The 19,759-nt window shown below is 37.7% G+C and overlaps 1 protein-coding gene across 1 annotated transcript in view; it reads right to left on the reverse strand.

Moving 5' to 3' along the window:
• sfswap (splicing factor SWAP) overlaps positions 1-19,759 on the reverse strand; it is a 126,851-nt gene that overhangs the window by 77,522 nt on the left and 29,570 nt on the right. The window contains exons 8-10 of the mRNA XM_053478414.1: positions 18,259-18,538; positions 15,138-15,326; positions 14,705-14,798 (exon numbers count right to left, since the gene is read on the reverse strand). Coding sequence (XP_053334389.1) covers positions 14,705-14,798; positions 15,138-15,326; positions 18,259-18,538 — 563 coding nt within the window. The remainder of the gene's footprint in view (positions 1-14,704; positions 14,799-15,137; positions 15,327-18,258; positions 18,539-19,759) is intronic.

Below are 19,759 nucleotides of genomic sequence, written 5' to 3' on the forward strand. Positions count from 1 at the left end.
TCCTCTCAGGATGGTGTCCAACAACGACGGGATGGGAGAAGATGAATTGAATGATGAGGGAACCTTTTCTTCATCTGAGCTATGGCTTGTTATGACTGGCATATAAAGTATGTGTAGACTAATTTTAACCTTAACAGCTAACGGCTTCCATTATAGTGTTTCTCTGTTAATTAATAAGCAATTGGTCTCTTATGAAAATTTTTTTTTTAATTATATAAATGCGACTTAATCACCAAAGCGACCTACATATGTTTGTTTTCTTGTTTTGGCTAATAGCAACTAATATTGTGTGCAACTTACTGTATAGTCCGGAAAATATAGTAAAAATATTTGATTATTTTATTGTTGAACTCTGCAAGTCAAAAAATTATAGCATGTCATCACTACTGTCTGAACTATAAATAATGGTAATACTCATTCACACGACAACCATCATTACACATATTTTGCCAGGTGCCAGGAAATCAGAGAACCCAGTGGAAACCACTGGAACAACATGTGGAACTCCACACAGACAAACCTGAGCTCTGGATCGGCCTTGGGACTGCTAGACCATGATTACAAGGTTGAATCTTTCAGTTAAAACAAATAGAACATAAGCATCCTTTAATATTTTATTTTGGATACTACACCAAAACCTGGTGTAATTCATGAACACAGAGCTCTTGATGGGCTAAATAAAGTAAATAGTAGAATAATTTAAACATTAGCTTACATTTATTTGAATTGTATTATTTGACATTAAAACGCAGCCAAACGGTTTAAAAAAAAGTCTTTAAAAAATGCATAAAAATCTGAGTTATAGTTACAGTCCTGCCAGACCGCATATTGCACTGTAATTAAGTGCCAGTCATCTGACGAGTAATTACCATTCCCATTTGCTATTCATCATCATCATCTTCTTTTTAATACTAGTAGTGTCAGTGATATTATTCCTACTAGTAGTAATTATTAGCAGCAGTGGCAGTTGTAATCTCGTTCACAGGCCCCTAATCTCATGCTGTGCCTGACTTTTTTCCACAACATAAGCACCTGAAACCTTTTTTTTTTTTTTTTTCATCTGGGACTGGGACTTTTGATTTACTAGTGCTTGTGTACCATTAAGATAGATTTAAAAAGATAGGAGTGCCTGCTCCACGTCATCATCACAGGTGAAACACCGCCCTCCCAGGAATCCCAGTGAAAATGGCTCAGGACTGTACGGGAAATGTGGCTACTGTACAACCCCAGTATGAGGTTGAAGATCTTGCCTTTAGTAATAAATTGATGATCAGTTAATTTTTTTACATTAAAGAAAAGAGCCATTAAAGAAGATCCTTGGAGGCCAGCGACACGAAGCAGACATTTCGATCATGGCTCTGATGGTATCCGTCATTCTGCACGACCTAGTCCCCAATTTAAACACCGTCCGCAGCACACTGTAACAATGTTTGACTCCAGTCCTTATAGGGGAAAATGTTGGTACAAAGGTTTATCACACCCAAAGTGGTCATATCATGTAAAGTGTGTGTTTGCATGTTGCTATTGACAGGCTTTCATACCGCTGAAGTAGTGCTGGAACTAACAAGCTAGCTGTCAACACAACTGTCACAAGCTCTCAGGGTTTCTAATCACTTTGATCAGTTGTAAATAAATAAATGTGTCTGAGTGGATATACGCAAGATTGCACATCGCATTACAACGAGGGTCTCGTATGGGGACTTCTCGTGTTTGATACGTCTTCACAGGAAAAGCTACATCCCTGAGATCTCTCTGAATAGGAAACACTCTCAATGAAGAATGCTCTTTATGTGAGCCAATTATACACGCTCGGGCTCCCGAGTGCCGCAACGATGTTATCGCTCAAACATCACAGGTCCAAATCTTGGCGGAGTCTAGAGGCCAGATTGGCCTTGCTCTCAGGAGGGAACGGATGTCAACAGCACCGTCGTCAGAGTGTGTGAGAAGCAGTTTGCGAAAGATGCCGTTGGCTAGCGTTAGAAATCCGAATTGGCCAAGTAAACTGTGAAACTGGTGCAAAATCGGTGCATCGAAAATGATAGGTTGCAAGATGTGGACAAATTCTTTAACATGAACACTAAAATATTTTGCACATACTGTAAATCATGACAATATACAAAAAGTTATTATGCATGCGGCATATTAATATATAACGCCAAATTTGAGGCAAACAATATACGAGAAAGCAGAAACTTGAACTCGATGGCACTCGATGGAAATATAAAATACACGACATTTGAACAAGATTACATGCTGTTTCAGGTCTCAGTGGGAAGGGACGTACGCAAACTCAACAGTTCAAGATACTTAATTTATTTATAGTTTTTTTAAAATCACCTAGTCATTTTTTCCGCCATTTCAGTGTATCCGCCTCATAAATTGGAATTAGAAATTATGTACATCTTTTTTTTGTTTGTTTTTGGTGACGATTTATGTATCAACACACTGATTTTTATTTTTTTTTATTTTTTTTTATGATTTATCACATTTAGAATACAGATGCATCAGTCAGTGACCAAAATCCAATCATGTTGGAAATTACTGATTTGTGCCGAATACAGGATCTTTTTTTGCATGGTGTAACAAACACATTTTTAAGGCGTTACATCATCAAAAGTTAAACACGTTGCATCACATTGCTTTTTACGATCCTACAGGTGGTGCAATTTAAACTATTCACACATTGCCATCCCCTGTGGTAGGAGTGAAATTTTGTCAAGTTTGTTACAAATACAGATACGTGCTGCTCAGTAAAAATCTTTTAAAATCGTTTCATTTAAAGTTAAATGTCGAACTCTTGTATTTAAAGACAGTTTGCATTGTGTAAATGCTGCGTTTGGTATTTAAAAGAGAAAACTAATGTTATAAGGACTGGGCTACATTTAATTACACATGTTGAACTGAGTTGTGAAACCTGCTAAATAAAGCTAAGGTTTTTTAGTTAACTTTTGGTCCAAGATCTTAAAATTCAAACCAAATTGGGGGAAAAAAAATTGGGATATTAACAAAATTTTGATACTTACAGAATCATAAAATTATTTGAATCGGCATCTAAGTAGCGTGATATTGTATTCGGTGGTGACTGGTGAATCCCACACCTACTGTGCATTCTGAGATGCTTTTCTGTTCAACACATTTGTAAAGAGCATCTTTTTTTAGTTACAATATCTTTCCTCTAGGATTAAACCAGTCCAACAAGACTCAAGCCTCTCATCTTAGTTATTGGGAATCCATTTACATCCAAAAGACTGCTGTTACAGTATGTGTAAACTCTATAAGCTGTGTGTGATACTCAAATCAACAATTTTAGCTTCAGTAGAACCTGAAGAGCCAGCGGTACAGAAAATAGTGTGTCTAGCATCCCAGTATAGATGTTTGACCAGAATCATTAAGTAATTGCTTGTTTATGACTCTGCACTAGGAAAAAGAGACATCTGGCTATTAAAGTCTGACTTTCAGAATGCACGCACTACCAGAATTTACTTGGTCATTAACTGGAGAGACTTTGTGTGGTGGTGCTGGGATTCATCTAATTAAAACGCACACTTCCTGAGCCTGAAGCTGAAATGTGTTTCCTTCGAATTGTTGGGCTGCATCAAGCAAAGAAAACAACTAAGAACTGGAAATGGGTTAAGAACATTCAACACATGATTAAAACATGAAGGGATAGTGCTAACTGAGAAACTTAAAAAAAACATATATATATTATTTTTTTTTTTTTCTTTTACATTTAAAGTCATGAATGGATCACTTAAGCCCTTGGTGAAGTTGTATGGATTGAAAAAATAATAATAAATCAACAGTAAAAAAACCAACTATAGCTATGTATAAAAGTGAACATAAGAGCATTTCCATACGCATAGAATGTTATTACATCTGTTTTTTTCCCCCTGATTGCACAGGCATAGTCCCGAATTCAAACTGTGAAAGAGTGATTCTGGGAGCAAGGGGAATCATTTTGGCACATGAACTGGCCACCATATTGTTTGGTTGAATGAAATCTCCCTCTCTTTTTTTTTTTTGGCCAGGCAGTTTACAGAATAGCCATTTCGAAGGATTATAAAACAAAAACAAAAAAAACAAGAATGTATGTTGGACAGAAACGATCAGATAAACTATAGAAATTTTTTCATTCTATGCAAATTTAAGGCATTAAAAAAAAAGAAAAAAAAAGCAGTTGCTCTGGTTTTTAAGTAAAAAGAGTAAAAGCACTAATAACAAATGTGCTTGAAATTTCAGGTAAATTAGAGGTGTGTGTGTGTGTGGGGGGGGGGGGGGTGTAAGAGCACATTTATTGTAAAAACATGTATTCTTCGTGTAATTCCCAAATGGACATACTTAAGAAAAAAAAAGGCAAAATTAAAAGCTTGAATATTCTCTTACTGAAAGCATCTTAGAGTTCAGTATCGAGACCGCAATTAAGAACGAGTACAAAGTTTTACACCCTGCATAATTGTAAGGTCATAGCTATTACTTGATGTTAAATGAAATTGATTTTCAACTTAGGGTGAAAGCATAAGGAATCTCACTGAATAATAATTTCTACTCTGAGGACACTCTACTCTTTTCACAGTGGGAACCATAATAACAATCTGCATAGAAGGAACTGGGAGGGGGGAGAAAAAAGAAAGGAAGAAAATCAAATCATTTGCATCGTTTGCAGTTGCTTGAAAGCTTGTGAAATCTGAATCGATAGAGTATTCTCAGAGGTGGCACACAACAAGCCCTAAATACTGTGATGAATGAATAAACTAGCACATTCGTATTCACTCGTAATAAGCCAAGTGCTCGTAAACAGACTTATGGGGCTAGGCTCACATAGTAAACAGGGACATTATACTAATAAATTGCTGTGCGGTATTAAACCATACTTAGGATGCTTTGGCGTAGTCACCCATGTTATGTCAAGATCTTGAATATGCTTCAACCACACGCACACGTTCACGTCGGCTTAAGGCTCTCTCTGTCAGTTCTGAGAACTTCTGCCTTTCTCTATCAAATTCAAACAAAACTACTCCAGGCTACAGCTGAACGCACCATGAATTCAAAATGATTTTTATTTCACTCACAATTACACTACTCTGGATGAAACAGCCAACAATCAGAGTATGTCACACTGATTATACACAGCCTGGCCAAAAAAGAAAAAAAAAAAAAAAGTTACACTCTCCACATTCCAACACTTCACTCAGTCACCCTTAGCTTTGATTACAGCACACAATGGGGTGGTCAGTTCATGTGTGAAGATAATTCCTCATGCTCACAGAACCACTCTTTTACAATTTGAGTCCTGAAATATGTCTGTGCCATCACAGAAGTAGCATCAGTCAAATTGTGCAGCTTAATCGGAAATAGGGAAAAATCCCATAGACTTAACATTACAACCAACTTTTACAGATTCTTCCAGAACTTCCATAGAAACTTCGAAACTGAACCTAACTGTCGATCGCATTATTATAGAGATATGGGGGTGAAGGCCCAGGGACTCGGGTTTTTCCACAGCAAGCACCATTCACATTTTCTTCAGAAAATTGACCTCTCTACTAATACTATTACTAGTATTAATATAAATAATAATTATAATTGTACTTGTAAAAGTGGGAAAAACTGTAGCAGGAGTAGTAGGAACAGTACAAATTATAGTATGGTATAGTAGTGTTAGTAATAATAATAATAATAATAATAATAACTAGAGACTTTCCTACACAAAAAGGTAAAAAGCCTTTTTTTTCTAGGCCATAGGGTTTCCTGAGATATGGACATTCACGTACCCTGTGTGCGAGAATGTGAAGGGGGGTGTGGTTTAGCCCGGTTGTCTTACAGTAGCTGTCTCCACATGACTAACTCGTAAACAGAACATGTAAACTAATCTCTTTCATAAGCTTTAATAGGGAAGTGACTGTGCTGTTTCTTGGGACCGTTAGTGCTAAAGCGCTCTTGAAAAAAAAAAAAAAAAAAATTAAATTTTGAAGCAGTCATGAGACCCAGAGGAAGGTTTGGATAGAAGGTTTTGAAAACTGAACGAGAGTCTGAATTATTTCCCATAGAGAATTTACAAACATATTTGGTGCTGGTTTTGAAGCGGGTTATTTATTTTTGATCAAAATGATCTTTTCCAAAGTAGCTGTTCGATGTGACGTGTCTTGTTTTCTGAACACACTTAAAACGAGTGAGCAAGGGCTACAAGGAGCTATGGGTTCAAATCAGGTCTCAAGCTCATTTTTAATAACTTGAAAATGATGCATTTGATTTGTGGTGGTGGATGCAAAATTTAGGGAGAGAAGGCTAGATAAAGCTCAGAAAAGCTGGAATTTAGGGAAAATTCTCTCTGATTTCTTAAAAAAAAGCAATATTGAGCAATTCCCTATGGGCGCCCCTTCATATTAAATGCTCTTGTCCTATTGTAGTAAAGACAAGTACTAATTATAGACAAGTACTAGTAGGGGCAATGATAAAAATAATGGCAATAGTAAAAGATGCACCAGTTGAAATTTCCTTGGCCGATTCTGGTTTTTGTCTTCAGATCTGCTGATTTTTTTATTTTTTTTAAACTATAACTGACCGCAGACAAATTCTTTAACGAAAAGAAAAAAAAACGAATAGAAGCTTCAGATTTGTGTTTATAATTAAACATCTTTCATTACCTACTTTTACAAATAATAATAAAAAAAAAAAAAAAAAAATATATATATATATATATATATATATATATATATATATATATATATATATTATTTTTTTTAATAATATAGATACATAGGTAGATAGATAGATAGAGAGAAAAAAGTAAGTAGGTTGTTACCATCAAGGGAGAGGGAAAGGCTAAAACCTGCTTCATCTGAGACGTCAGTATCTTTCTTAAACTGCAAGTACACAGGTAGGTGCGGAAAAGATGTGCAGGTTAGAAGAACAGTTTGGTTACTGTCACTTTCTGCAAGGCACTTCCTAGACTCCCTGCTACAAAGGGCTGCATCAGGATTTTTACTTGTGAACGCATTTTCTGTTGCTCTATTTGGTGTGCGCTACCCCCTTGAAATTGATTATATGTTCAGCAGTCGTTGAGCGATCATGCTGAAAACCAACCGATTTCAGTTATCGACCAATCGACCGCTGCGTTTTTAGAAAAAGAATAGTGATTAATTATCAGTGCCGGTTGAAAACACACTGGTTAAACCTTATGAGATCTAGTAAAAACATTAAAACTGTTAGGACTATCAAAGTCATAGAAATAAGTTGCCAACAAAAACTCAGTAAATGCTGTTAAGATACATTATGGCACACTGTCACAACCATGAAGAAAAAGGCCCAAAGCATAGTGGGCAATATTCACAGTTTGATTTAGTACTTTGCATATTTGTCACCCTTAAATGATTGAGATCATCTAATTAATTTTATTAGAACACAAAGAGAACCTGAGTAAATACAAAATGTTGAACCGTTTTTTAAATGATATCGTTTATTAAGGGTAAAAAGCTGTCCTACTTGACCCTATTTGAAAAAGTAATTGCAGCTTCAGGACCTGGACGACTTGTGATAATTGGTGGAACTATGAATTCTGCACCCTAACAGAAAATCCTGAAGTAAAATGTCTGGCCTTGAGTTATGCAGCAGAACAATGATCCGAGACACACCATCTCAATAAGTCCATCTAAAAATGGCTCAGGTGGGGGGGGAAAAAATTGGTTTTGGAGCGGCAGAGTCAAGATTTTGACTTTGGTTCTTCTGATTATCTTTGTTAAATATTAAAATTTGTTTTAAATCTGACAAATATGCAAATTTTTTTGTTAATAATAGTAGCAATTTTAAAAATAGTTATGCTATTAAATAATAATGCAGTCCAAAAACACACTGGGTAAACTCTATACCCTCACCATTCCTGATACAATCAGCAAAGAGCGGTTCTTAAGGGCCCAATTGCATGATGGTTTATTTTCCCCCAATGTCACAATCCTAGCGCACATTATCAGCACAATCTGTGCTGTGATCTATGGTCTCTATAGCCGTGCACCAGAGCGATGCTAGAAACAGAATGATTCAACTGATACCAAGAGACGCTGAAAAGAAGCAAAATCATTTCTGTTTCCTGCTATATCAAACTGTGAGATTAAGCTACAGTCTAATACTAAGCTCCAATTTCAGAAATATATTCAGGAAATAAATTGCGCAATAAACAACCGAAAAGACACCGGAATTGAAAAGGTGCGTACAGTCTGATAAAATAGGTAGTTAACAGGATCACATCCTTATTGACAGAATGTTTAATTGAGCTGGACATCTCATTTACACTGGTAGACACGGAAAGCAAATTACACTGATTAAGCTTCAAAAGGCTGGGGACAGATGAGTGAATTACCCAGAGCAGAATTGTTAGACAGAGAAGCCATCACTTGAGAACCTCTATAAAAAAAATAAAATAAAACAACAAGGAAAAGCAACAAATAAAACCAAACATCTTTGCTGCTTCTACAGACCTGTGCTATGGTCTGTTTTTTCCCCCATTTTCAGTTCGACAGAACTTAAATCCACTCCTCCCTTTTCCCTGATTAAATCAGTTCATCTTTTCACTTCTGCTCTCAAACCTCAGGAGCTGCAGGCTAGGATGTCTGATGACTGGTCAAGGTCAAGGTACTACCAGGGCCTCTTATCCAGACGTGACCCTTGCAGATCTCGGGGCATTAAGAGACGGGTCTGTTATGTAAGAAGGTCTGATCGTGACCCTGCTTTCACCTAAAACAGTCTCTTAAGTCCTTACCCTAAACCCAACCTCCTGGCAAGTGAAAGTCTTCCTCCGCTGGCTGAGAGTGGGATTTTAGAAGTATTACTTACATAAAATTTTGTGGAATGTATTTAACAGCTACTTTCTGTAATTATTTACATCTCTAACAGCTACAAACAGTTATTCTCATACCGGCTTCTTTTTTTCTCTCTTAACAAGATAAAAATAAATAAATAAATCTAGAACACAGTAGAAACTACTACTGATGTTATTACTACTACAATTAACATAATGCACCATGATGGCTAAGTGATTAGCACTGTCATCTTGCACCTTAAGGGTCTCTGATCCGTCTCTGTCGAGTCTGCATGTTCTCCTTATGCTTGGTGGGATTTCATCTGATACTCCAGTCACGCATTATTAACTGACTGCGGTTTCCAAACTGTTCGGAGCGCAGTATGGCATGAGTGTGCGCGCCTGTGGGTTGCAAGAAAGTTGGGGTCCTCGCTAATGTACAGTGCTGGGAAAAAGTATTTGCCCTCTTCCAGATTTTTTTTCTTATTTAAATGATTCAGATCATAAAAAAACATGCAAGTTAAAAGCAGTTTTTCAATTATTTCATTTATTAAGAGAAAAAAAAATAGGTCCCAACCTACCTGGCCTGGCCTTATTTGAAAAAGTTAGTGCCCTCCAACAAGTGGCAGGACTATACAAATTACTCAGAGGGCAAACTCTGACTTGTCAAGGAGAACAACACCTAAAGAACTGTGGCTTTACAGTTGCAGTCAGTGTTTATGATTAAACAATAAAAAAAATAATAATAATAAAAATTCCAAGGTAAAAGCCACTGCTGACTGGCACATGCCAGTCTGGAACACCACAGTGGTTATTGATTAATTAAAATATATATATATTATTAATAATAATAATAAAAACAACCATAAAAACACAAAATCCTATGATTATGTGCTATTTCTTTGTCTATGAGAGCCATTTTGACCCCTGTAAGTCCTGTTTGTATAGTTGGTCAAAACTGAATAAAATTTAGTTCATCATATTGTGCCTAGGTTGTCCAAAAAAAAAAAAAAAAAGGATACGTTACTCCGTGCAAAAAATGTTTAAATGTTGCTCTGGTTTTTAAGGGCTACCTGCTCTGACAAACAGTGCCATGTTTATACACCAAAGAGTGTTACATTTTAATATTTTTACTTACTTCACATACGAGTAGATGGAGGGGAAATTAGGATGGAAATTAGTAGATGGAGTGAAATTTATAGAAATACCAAATTAATGAAAAGATATGGTGTTAAATGTCATGTGTAGCTGTTGTTGGTTGTATGTATTGACCCACATTTGTGCTCGAAGGTAATGCCGGCCCCGTTTGTAATGGCTACCACCATTACTACTACTTTAGCACTTGAGGAACTTACAATCAAGTTCCATTCCAGGGGGCATGTTCGTAAGTCAGATTTGTTCTTAAGTCCTTCAAAGTGAGTCTTGTACGTCTTCACACGAATATACAAGGTAAAGCATATTTACCACTTGACTAAATCTGCCCGTTTCCCGACACTGCCATCACGTGGCCGGAAACCATAATCGCACCTAAGGAAATTAATTTCATAATGAAATTTACCAGCGTCGTCTCTGCGCCTTTAAATTGTCTGGGGAATACAGGATGCCATTTTGTCTCAGAGCTGTGGACTATGAGTTCTGTTTCGTTGATGATTTTCCGAAATTAGGTTTATTCACCATCAGGACAGATTTACAGCAATTTTCTATCATCGTGCTCCCTAAGCCATTGAAACTAATACGCTAAAATCCTGTGAGGCCAACTCATTTCTCCTGTACTCCCACACGCACGCGCACACACACACACAATATACTTGTCATGGACTTTGGACATTTTGTTAATTCCCTTACACCACGAAAATATTGTGTAAGATTTTTAAATATTGGTATCTGGTGCACTGCAGTGTCTATTTTTTTGTAAAATACATGTGACTGAACCTGAAGTACAACATCAGTCGGTTCGTATCTGCCGAAATTTTTAACTCAAATGTTTCTAAGTCAGAAAATACCTGTACTATTACATTACTATTACCATTATTTCTACTACAAATTTACAGCCTTGCCTCGGACCGTTACAAATCTAACGTCTTACAGAAAACTGTCCTACATCAACAATTAACTAAGCTTTTTAAATCGTTTTAGCTGAAGCTCCCATCGTACATGTGCCTGTGCAAATTGTTACTACAAAAACTACAACATTTATCATAAACAGCAAAGAGCGCATGCATACATTCAAGCGAGCACAATAATTAATAATAAGAGGAACAAACTCATTTTCACGATGTTCCACCTCATTAAAGACACTAGTAAAACATACAACATGATGATCCTTAATAAATCAAGTGAAACTGTTAATAAAAAAATAAAAATAACACTTCAAGTCATGATGTTATTGGAGAATAATTCACTGATAATAAACCACCCTGGAATAAAACAGGTTTTTATTTCAACTTATGGTGGAAAATATTACTACGATAAAAAAATTATAATATAAAAAAATGAATAATTTAGCATGTGTACTTTTGCATCGTGTTTTTAAAAAAACAATTTCAGTCACCCTATGTGGGTAACGTGATAACACCGGTCTTGTAGATTATGCGGGTTTTGTTTTTAAAAATCCGACTCTTGCTTTTGAAATGTATAGTGGATGAAGGATTTGGGCAGGATGGGAATAACGAAAGCAGCAGGTTCGATAACAACTCTTGCAGTAAACAGACTTTAAAAGAGCACTATCTATTAGATTTCTGTAAAAAAAAAAATAATAAAAAAATAAAAAAAATTGCTGGAATTAGTATGTAGGCCGAAAAGAAAAAAAAAAAAAAAACTGTTTTTGCAGAACATTCATTATTAAGGAAGGAGGAAAAATCCATAATAATTTAGAGTACATGCTGATTATATCCTGACGTATTGTAAACTAATCATTGACACATGCCTAGACTTGATTTACTTCTAATTGCAAGATTGGCATTTCCTCTTTTCTGTCAATTTGGTTAATGAACACTTCTGACTCTGGAAAAAAAAAAACGGATTGAACTGAAGCAAAATCGTTTTTGACCGTGTTTTTACCTCTATCACACAATCAAACATACACAAGATAAAGGGGTCCACTTATTAACGTCCAAAAAAAGAGAAAAAAAAAAAAAAACACCCAGTCACTTCTCTAGCTCACTAGTTTATTTACTACAGCATTATTAACTCAGGCTGCTGCGTGCTCAGAATATAAATTGGCCACTTAGCACACTTTAAGCAAATAGCTTAATAAATCTGTCTCTGTGTGTCACAATTAACCCTTCAGATTTTATTTTACAATCTCTGGCTTTAAAAAGAAATCCATGCTCCTGCAATATCGTTAAGACAAACTAGTAAGCTGAAGGACACTAATGTAATGGAAATGACCAGTATGCTGAGCAGGATGAATTGGTAATGCCATATGTGCCATTCTGGGTGCTAGGCTTCAGTCAAAAAAAATTATATAAAATAAAAATGAATAAAATAAACAAATAGAATAAACATGCAGGAAAACAGATATTGCAGGGGGCGGAGCGGCTCGATCACAGCTTGCACTAGCCTGAATATTCTACATGCAATCAGAGAACAAAATGAGATTTCAAACATAGCCTGATAAAACATCATATAGAGCGCACCACCGTCAATCACATAGAAGATGGAGAAATAAACAACTTTCGGAACTGGATATTATTCTGTCTGTCTGAAGACCAAATGAAACATCAGTCAGACCAGGGACGACGTCGTCTCCTAAACTAATACAAATGCAGGTATATATTTATATATACATATTTTGCAAAAGGTCCTGTGGGAAGCCACAACGCAAACATGCAGTCAGATATTACGCCTGGAGGAGGGAGAGAGACCTTGTTTCTTCAATCACTGACAGATTCCCTGGTCTACATTGACAAAAAGGCATCACTTCAAAAGGATCAAATTATTGGTTTAGGCCAAGCAAAGATAACAACTAAGGAGATTTAAGGGAATGACTGGAATGAGGTTAAGAACTCAACATGTTAATAAAACCTAGCAGGTAAGCACTGAACCATGAACAGAGGTAGGTAGAAGCGAGTTACATTTACTTCATTACATTTACTTAAGTACCGCACCGTACTTTCTACTTTTACTTGAGTAGATTTGTGAAGAAGAAATGCTACTCTTACTCGGCTACATTCGACTCGTTACTTTTTTAACCCTTTATTCTACACGTGCAGCCGGTAGATCTACCATATGTCTGTTTCACCAATCAGATGCAGCAACGATAATCACATGACTCATCGTTTGACCAATCAGCAGCATAATTGGAAAAAAAAAAAAAAAACTTCAGTCGGTGTTCTATAAATTCATCCTACCCGTGAATCCGTCCTACATACGCTCACTGCACATGCGCAAACAAAAGATATAAAAACATTAATATATAATTAATATAATAAAAAAAATAATAATAAAATTTTAAAAAAATCAGACATTGTGATTGAAAAAGTTACTCAGTACTTCAGTAGTCTTTTCACCGAATACTTTTTTACTCTTACTTAAGTAATTTTTGGATGACTACTTTTTACTTCTACTTGAGTAAACTTTTGACTACTCTACCCACCTCTACTTAGTCGAAGAAGTGCGATTTTGTTGCATTAAAAAACAACAAAAAATAAAGGACATTACAGGCACAAATTACAACTATGTTTATTAGTAAAAGTAAGAGCAATCCACACTCCAGATTGATCCCTATTCGAGAGCGATAGGTGCAGGTAAGGGGAAGAAGGGAAGCGCATGAAGCGATGTGTCCACTGTACAAGACTCTGAAGGCAGTGTTATGATCTGGCCTAGACTCAGCAACGTTATTTGGCAATAAAATGAAGTCAGCTGACGTACTGAAAGACCAGGTTATCACATCTATGGAGGATTTCTTTACTCAAACTGAAATGCGAGGGAGTAAAAAAAAAAAAAAAAAGCTGAAGGCATGAGGAATCATTTTCAAACATCAACTGGCCACCAGATCGCACGTTAGTGTGACAAACAGCAAAGACTGCACTGATAGGTCAGTGGGAGCCTGAGAGGAAACTATTATAGTCACAAAAAAAAAAAAAAACTTGATAAGTCAAACATGAAAGGAATACAATAAATAAACATAACATTACTTTGGACTCTAGTTCTCTTTGCAGAACAAGTGATCTTCACACAGCCATCCCCTTAAACTACACCTTCTCCACAATTTTCTCTTATTTCATTATTTTTATTTTTTTTTGCATGCAAAATAATGCAGACGTGACCAGCACTACCACAGCCGGTTGCTCCATCCTATAATAAACATCCCATAATGTTGTCGTGTTTATTTTTGTAGGAAAGCAGCAGATTTGGGGGATCAGACGTGCATCATCTAGGATTTCTCTGGGCGAAGATAAGGCTGTGTAGCAACTCGAGTCTCGTCTGCGTTTGCAAAAAATGTGTGTAAAACTGAGACGTCCACAAAACAACCGGACAACAGTGAGGTGGGTCATTAGATTTTTTAAAGGCAAGTAGTGTCCACTAGGTGTTACAGAATGCGGATTCAGACGCCTAATGAGCGGGCCAGAGGCGTCAGTGTCCAGGAAGAGCTCGATAATGATAAGGAAAGAAGAAACCTTGAGAGGAACTGTACTCAAAAAGGGAAAAAGGCATTTTATAGAAAGTGGGATTATAAATCATTACTCTTGTATGACTGCATACTGTAAAGGAAGACTGAATACTAAGTGTGTTGAAAGGACGTTTGATGAAAAGTGGCTCTTTCTTTAACAAATGTCCGCAACAAAAAAAGGATTATACATGAGAGACGCGTTTTATCATGTGATTATAAAGTGGAAAAAATATAAAAATATAAAAAAAAAAACGAGAGAAGTGAAGAGGTAAAGAGTAAAAGCTGAAGGATAAAAGTACCTGAGGCAGGTTGGAGGCTTCTTTCTGCATGAAGTAGTGCTTCTTGAATTCATAGTAAGTGTTGTACTGGTGCCAAGACTGCAGGAAGTCAAACCTTTGGACACACAACAGACACGCGGTTATTAATGTTTTATCATTACACCACAGCGCTGTCGATTAATTTTGTATAACATCACCTTTAACTGTAGTGGTTACTATGGTAACATGTAAAACTGGGACTTAAAATATTAAAAACACTTGTAGGCGCTGATATATGTATAGCATTGATGCATTTTTAATTTTTTTTTTTGGAAAGGAGTCTCGTGTGTCGGCGCTTTGCAACAGTGAGGCGTAACACAGCTAAAGTTTTTAGACACAGTAGGGTGTTTAACTATGAGAAACATCCAAGAATAACGTTATCCTGTGGTGAGAAGGAGGGGCTTAAAGTGCTTACCGCGGGTCGTTTTTAGCACGCACGCTGCTCTCAAACTTCTCGCCGTTTCTGGCTACGTATTCGGCCAGCTTATCGATGACAGGCTGGATGTCTGGTGGCGGAGGGACGATTGCCGCAGCTGAAGACGAGGAGGTGGAGGAGGAGGAAGAAGAAGAAGGCTGGCTAACACTGGTCTGGGGAGTGGAGGAGCTGAAGGAGACACACAGCAGCAGAGAGAGAGAGAGAGAGAGAGAGAGAGAGAGAGAGAGAACAGGGAATGTTTGCAAGACACAGAAAAACCTTAGTTAATTGAAAATGCAAGTCAGTCATTAACAAGCACTTTTATGCAAACTTAAAATCTATCCGCAGCACTATTCCAAATAAATAAATAAATAAATAAATGAATAAATATAAACAGGTTTAAAGCAGAAGTTCGATTATTTAATGCATTTGAGTACATGAATGTTTATTTTATTTATTTGTATTTAAAAAGGGCGCCACGGTGATGTAGTGGTTTGCAACTGTCGTCTTGCACCACCAGGGTCCAGGTTTGATTCCCGCCTTTCTGTGCATGGAGTTTGCATGTTCTCCCCGTGCTTAGTGGGTTTCCTCCGGGTACTCCAAATTCCTCCCACAGTCCAAATATACACAGATTAGGCTAACTGCTGTTTCCAAATTGGGAAACCCAGTGTGTATGTGTGTGTGTATGTCTGTGTGTGTGTGTGTGTGTGTATGTCTGTCTGTGTGTGTGTGTGTGTATGTCTGTGTGTGTGTGTGTGTGTGTGTGTGTGTGTGTGTGTGTGTGTGTGTGTGTGTGTGTGTGTGTGTGTGTGTGTGTGTATGTCTGTGTGTGTGTGTGTATGTCTGTGTCTGTGTGTGTATGTCTGTGTGTGTGTGTGTGTATGTCTGTGTGTGTGTGTGTATATGTCTGTGTGTGTGTGTGTGTATGTCTGTGTGTGTGTATATGTCTGTGTGTGTGTATATGTCTGTGTGTGTGTATATGTCTGTGTGTGTGTGTGTCTGTCTGTGTGTGTGTATATGTCTGTGTGTGTGTGTGTCTGTCTGTGTGTGTGTGTGTCTGTGTGTGTGTGTGTCTGTGTGTGTGTGTGTGTCTGTGTGTGTGTGTGTGTCTGTGTGTGTGTGTGTGTCTGTGTGTGTGTGTGTGTCTGTGTGTGTGTGTGTGTCTGTGTGTGTGTCTGTGTGTGTGTGTGTGTGTGTCTGTGTGTGTGTGTGTGTCTGTGTGTGTGTGTGTGTCTGTCTGTGTGTGTGTGTGTGTCTGTGTGTGTGTGTGTGTGTCTGTGTGTGTGTGTGTGTGTGTGTGTGTGTGTGTCTGTGTGTGTGTGTGTGTCTGTGTGTGTGTGTGTGTCTGTGTGTGTGTGTGTGCGTGTGTGTGTGTGTGTGCGTGTGTGCGTGTGTGTGTGTGTGTGTGTGTGTCCTATGATAGATTGGCACCATCCACTTGTACGCCCTATTTGTAGGCTCCAGTTCCCCCGCGACCCCGAATACAGAATAATGCGATATGGAAGATAAGTGGGTGAGTTTAAAAGTATTTGAGGATAGTGGTGGATCAAAAGGCTAAGGTTACTAATCGGTAGGTCAGCGATTCAAGGCTCCACCAGGTTGCCATTGTTGGGCCCTTAACCTTAATCAGGGCCCATAAACCTATCTGCTTCAGGAGCACTATATCATGGCTGACCCTGCGCTCTGACCCCAGTTACGCTGGGATTTGCGAAGAAGAATTTCACTGTGTATACAGTATGTGACAAATAAAAGCTAAACTTAGCCACATGGATTCATTCAAATCTAGCATCTTCTTATATGATTAGTTGTCACGGCAACAGAGGGCTGTTTGTATAAATGTATGCGCAAATTGTATCTATTTAAATGTGTGCAAGTCAAACCGGAAATTCTGATTGTGCGGAATAACAGAAAACAGATATAAGAGTAAAAGCTAACTTTATTTCTCTACATAATCCGCTGCTACACTAATGCACTCATCCTAGTGTTTCACTCGTGCTTGGACACCGTCAAGGTAGAAAGGTTTCTCAGCCTGCTTCATGTCAGAAACCTCCTTTATTGGCCTAAACATGAGAAGCGATTTCAGGACTGTATGGGGGAATGTAGCATTAACACTCAGCCGAGTTCCTGTAATGTGCAAGTGGTGCTGGTGAACAACCGCGTGTACAGATCACACGCATAGATGCGCCTTTTCTGTAAGAATCCACCACAACCAGGATCGTCATTCACAGACATAGTATATAGTATCTATATTATCATTCAAATGTTTAACTGGAAGAGTCTTAACACTGTACTGCACTTGATGTCAATCAGTTTTACGCCCTTATTCAGGTCCCAGTTAGACTTGAATGCCTCTCATACATTATCTACTGTATATATCCTTGCACATATATATCTTCATACGAGAACAACTCTATTTGTCTGAAGAGATTAATTACGCCTATGTAATAACAATTATAATAATAATAATAATAATAATAATATGTGACGTACACAATAGTAGGTTTACCGCGAAACCTCCCACCCGTTGAAACGTTTACTTCGAAACAAAAACACAGCTTTTCCAGTTTTCCATGTCAAACTTTCAAAACACTTAAAGCTGTCAAATGATGGAGAAGCGTGCTGTGCTACGGTCGGCCCTGTCAATCACAACGACTACACCATCCATCCAATTATTTCTGATGACACACATTCATCTAGTGACATACAGTAAAACCCAATTCCACATGGAAACTATGGGGGTTTGCAGGCTATTCACTAGTTTGGGTATGATTAGGTTAAAAATGGATATGACGGCCTCCTGAGTGGCACAACAACATAAAAGCGTTCGCTCCGTCAAGCACGGTGTCCTAGAGAGGAAAACCGGTCATGATGTCTGGATGGAAGGGATGGCATGCTTTCTGTCTTGTATCAGTCACATTAGTGGGCATTATGTGTGTGGAAATTGCAGGTCAAAAATATGCGATGATTAAATTGATGTGCGAAGCATCTGTTATTGTCAGGAAACACAATACATTTTTGCATTTTTTAAATTATTATTTTTTTTTTTAAACTGAAGTAACTCAGGAGCGACATGTGGTAAATTACTAGCAACCTCAAATACTCAGGTGTCTGATACACATACCTAGTGCTGTAGAAGCCAGAAGGTGTAGCATGAGACAGTGGAGCGGGCGCAGCGGGTGGAGCGGCAGCAGCTGTTGGGGCTGATGGGACTGTAACGGCAGAGTCGGGAGGAGGTGTAGTGCCTGGCGGTGGAGGAGCCGGGGATGCTGAGTGAGCAGGCATCATGCCAGCAGGCATCGAGCTGTAATAGGCGTTGGCATCAATGCCAGGTGGCGGTGGCGCCAGGCAGTACGTCCCATCAGGCAGCATGCAATACCCATAATACACTGCTGCCATGTTCGCTGTGAACGTATACCAACAAGGGGATAAATTAGATACATGAGGTATTACGCTACACATAAAAGAAATAACAGATCCAGTATGTGCGATTATCATCAGCATCTCTGCTTTAGCATCGTATGTTAAATTTCTGATTTGTGTATTCACTACGTATAAATATATACGTAACTTTTCTTTGATGGAAAATTAAACTTTTTTTTCACATTTTCTTCAGGACTTTGTCCTAAAACAAATCCGAAAATAAAACAATTTTTCGAGGTTCTTGGAAAGAATACAAAAAAATAAAAATAAAAATTCAATTTGGAAACTGAAAATGAGTCAACAGCTGCCAACCGGGAGGGCGAAGGCTATTACGTGCTTTCTCGGAGGCACATGATGCCAGCAGCCAACCCATATGATTGGAAAAAAAACTGTCATCTAGACTCCCTGACTACAGATGGCTCCAGTGGGATTCAAACTCACAAACCCTTTCCTGTTGCACTACTTAAAAGAGTGGGCACAATTGGAACAGAATCGACTATACAGTAACAGTCAAAATTTGGATACACTTGACTCTATGGTCTTTCCTGATTTATTTATTTTTTTCTACACTGTAAAAACATTGGTGAAGGAATCCAGAATATGCAAGACAGTATCTCCTTTGAACAGTTGATAATGAGATGTTTCTGCTACTTATGCACTGTAAAGCCTTCATAACGGCTCTAATCTGTGGTGCTGTTTGATAATTGGTGATGTTTGAGGCTGGTAACTCTAAATGAACTTCTCCTCTGGAGAAGAGGTACCGTTTTGGTCTTGCTTTCCGGGAAGGTCTTCATTAGACCCAGTTTCATCATAATGCTTGATGGGTTTTAAACGGCAAATACTCGCTGTTGTTGTTACATAATTATCCAATGGCATGTGTGTTATTTCATAGTTGTGAAAAACCCAGTATTTTTCTAGAATGTACAAAAATAAATCCAAACTGAAGCCTGAAATCTGTCCGAGCACGATCATTGGTTCATCTCTTGGTGCAATCTATATAAATAATATTCAAATAAAATGTCCTCAAATATAAATGTAAGGCACTGGGTCAGAGACACATCAATTTAATTTGGTTCAGTATTATTCGTGTAGCACTTTTAACAACGTACATTGCCGCAGAGATGAAAAATAATAATGTAAATATTTATATGCAGCTTTATCAGGTCATCCAAAATAAGCACGCAGGAAATAACGAAGAAAAA

This window comes from Clarias gariepinus, chromosome 19 (assembly GCF_024256425.1).
Source record: "Clarias gariepinus isolate MV-2021 ecotype Netherlands chromosome 19, CGAR_prim_01v2, whole genome shotgun sequence".
Classification (NCBI taxonomy): domain Eukaryota; kingdom Metazoa; phylum Chordata; class Actinopteri; order Siluriformes; family Clariidae; genus Clarias; species Clarias gariepinus.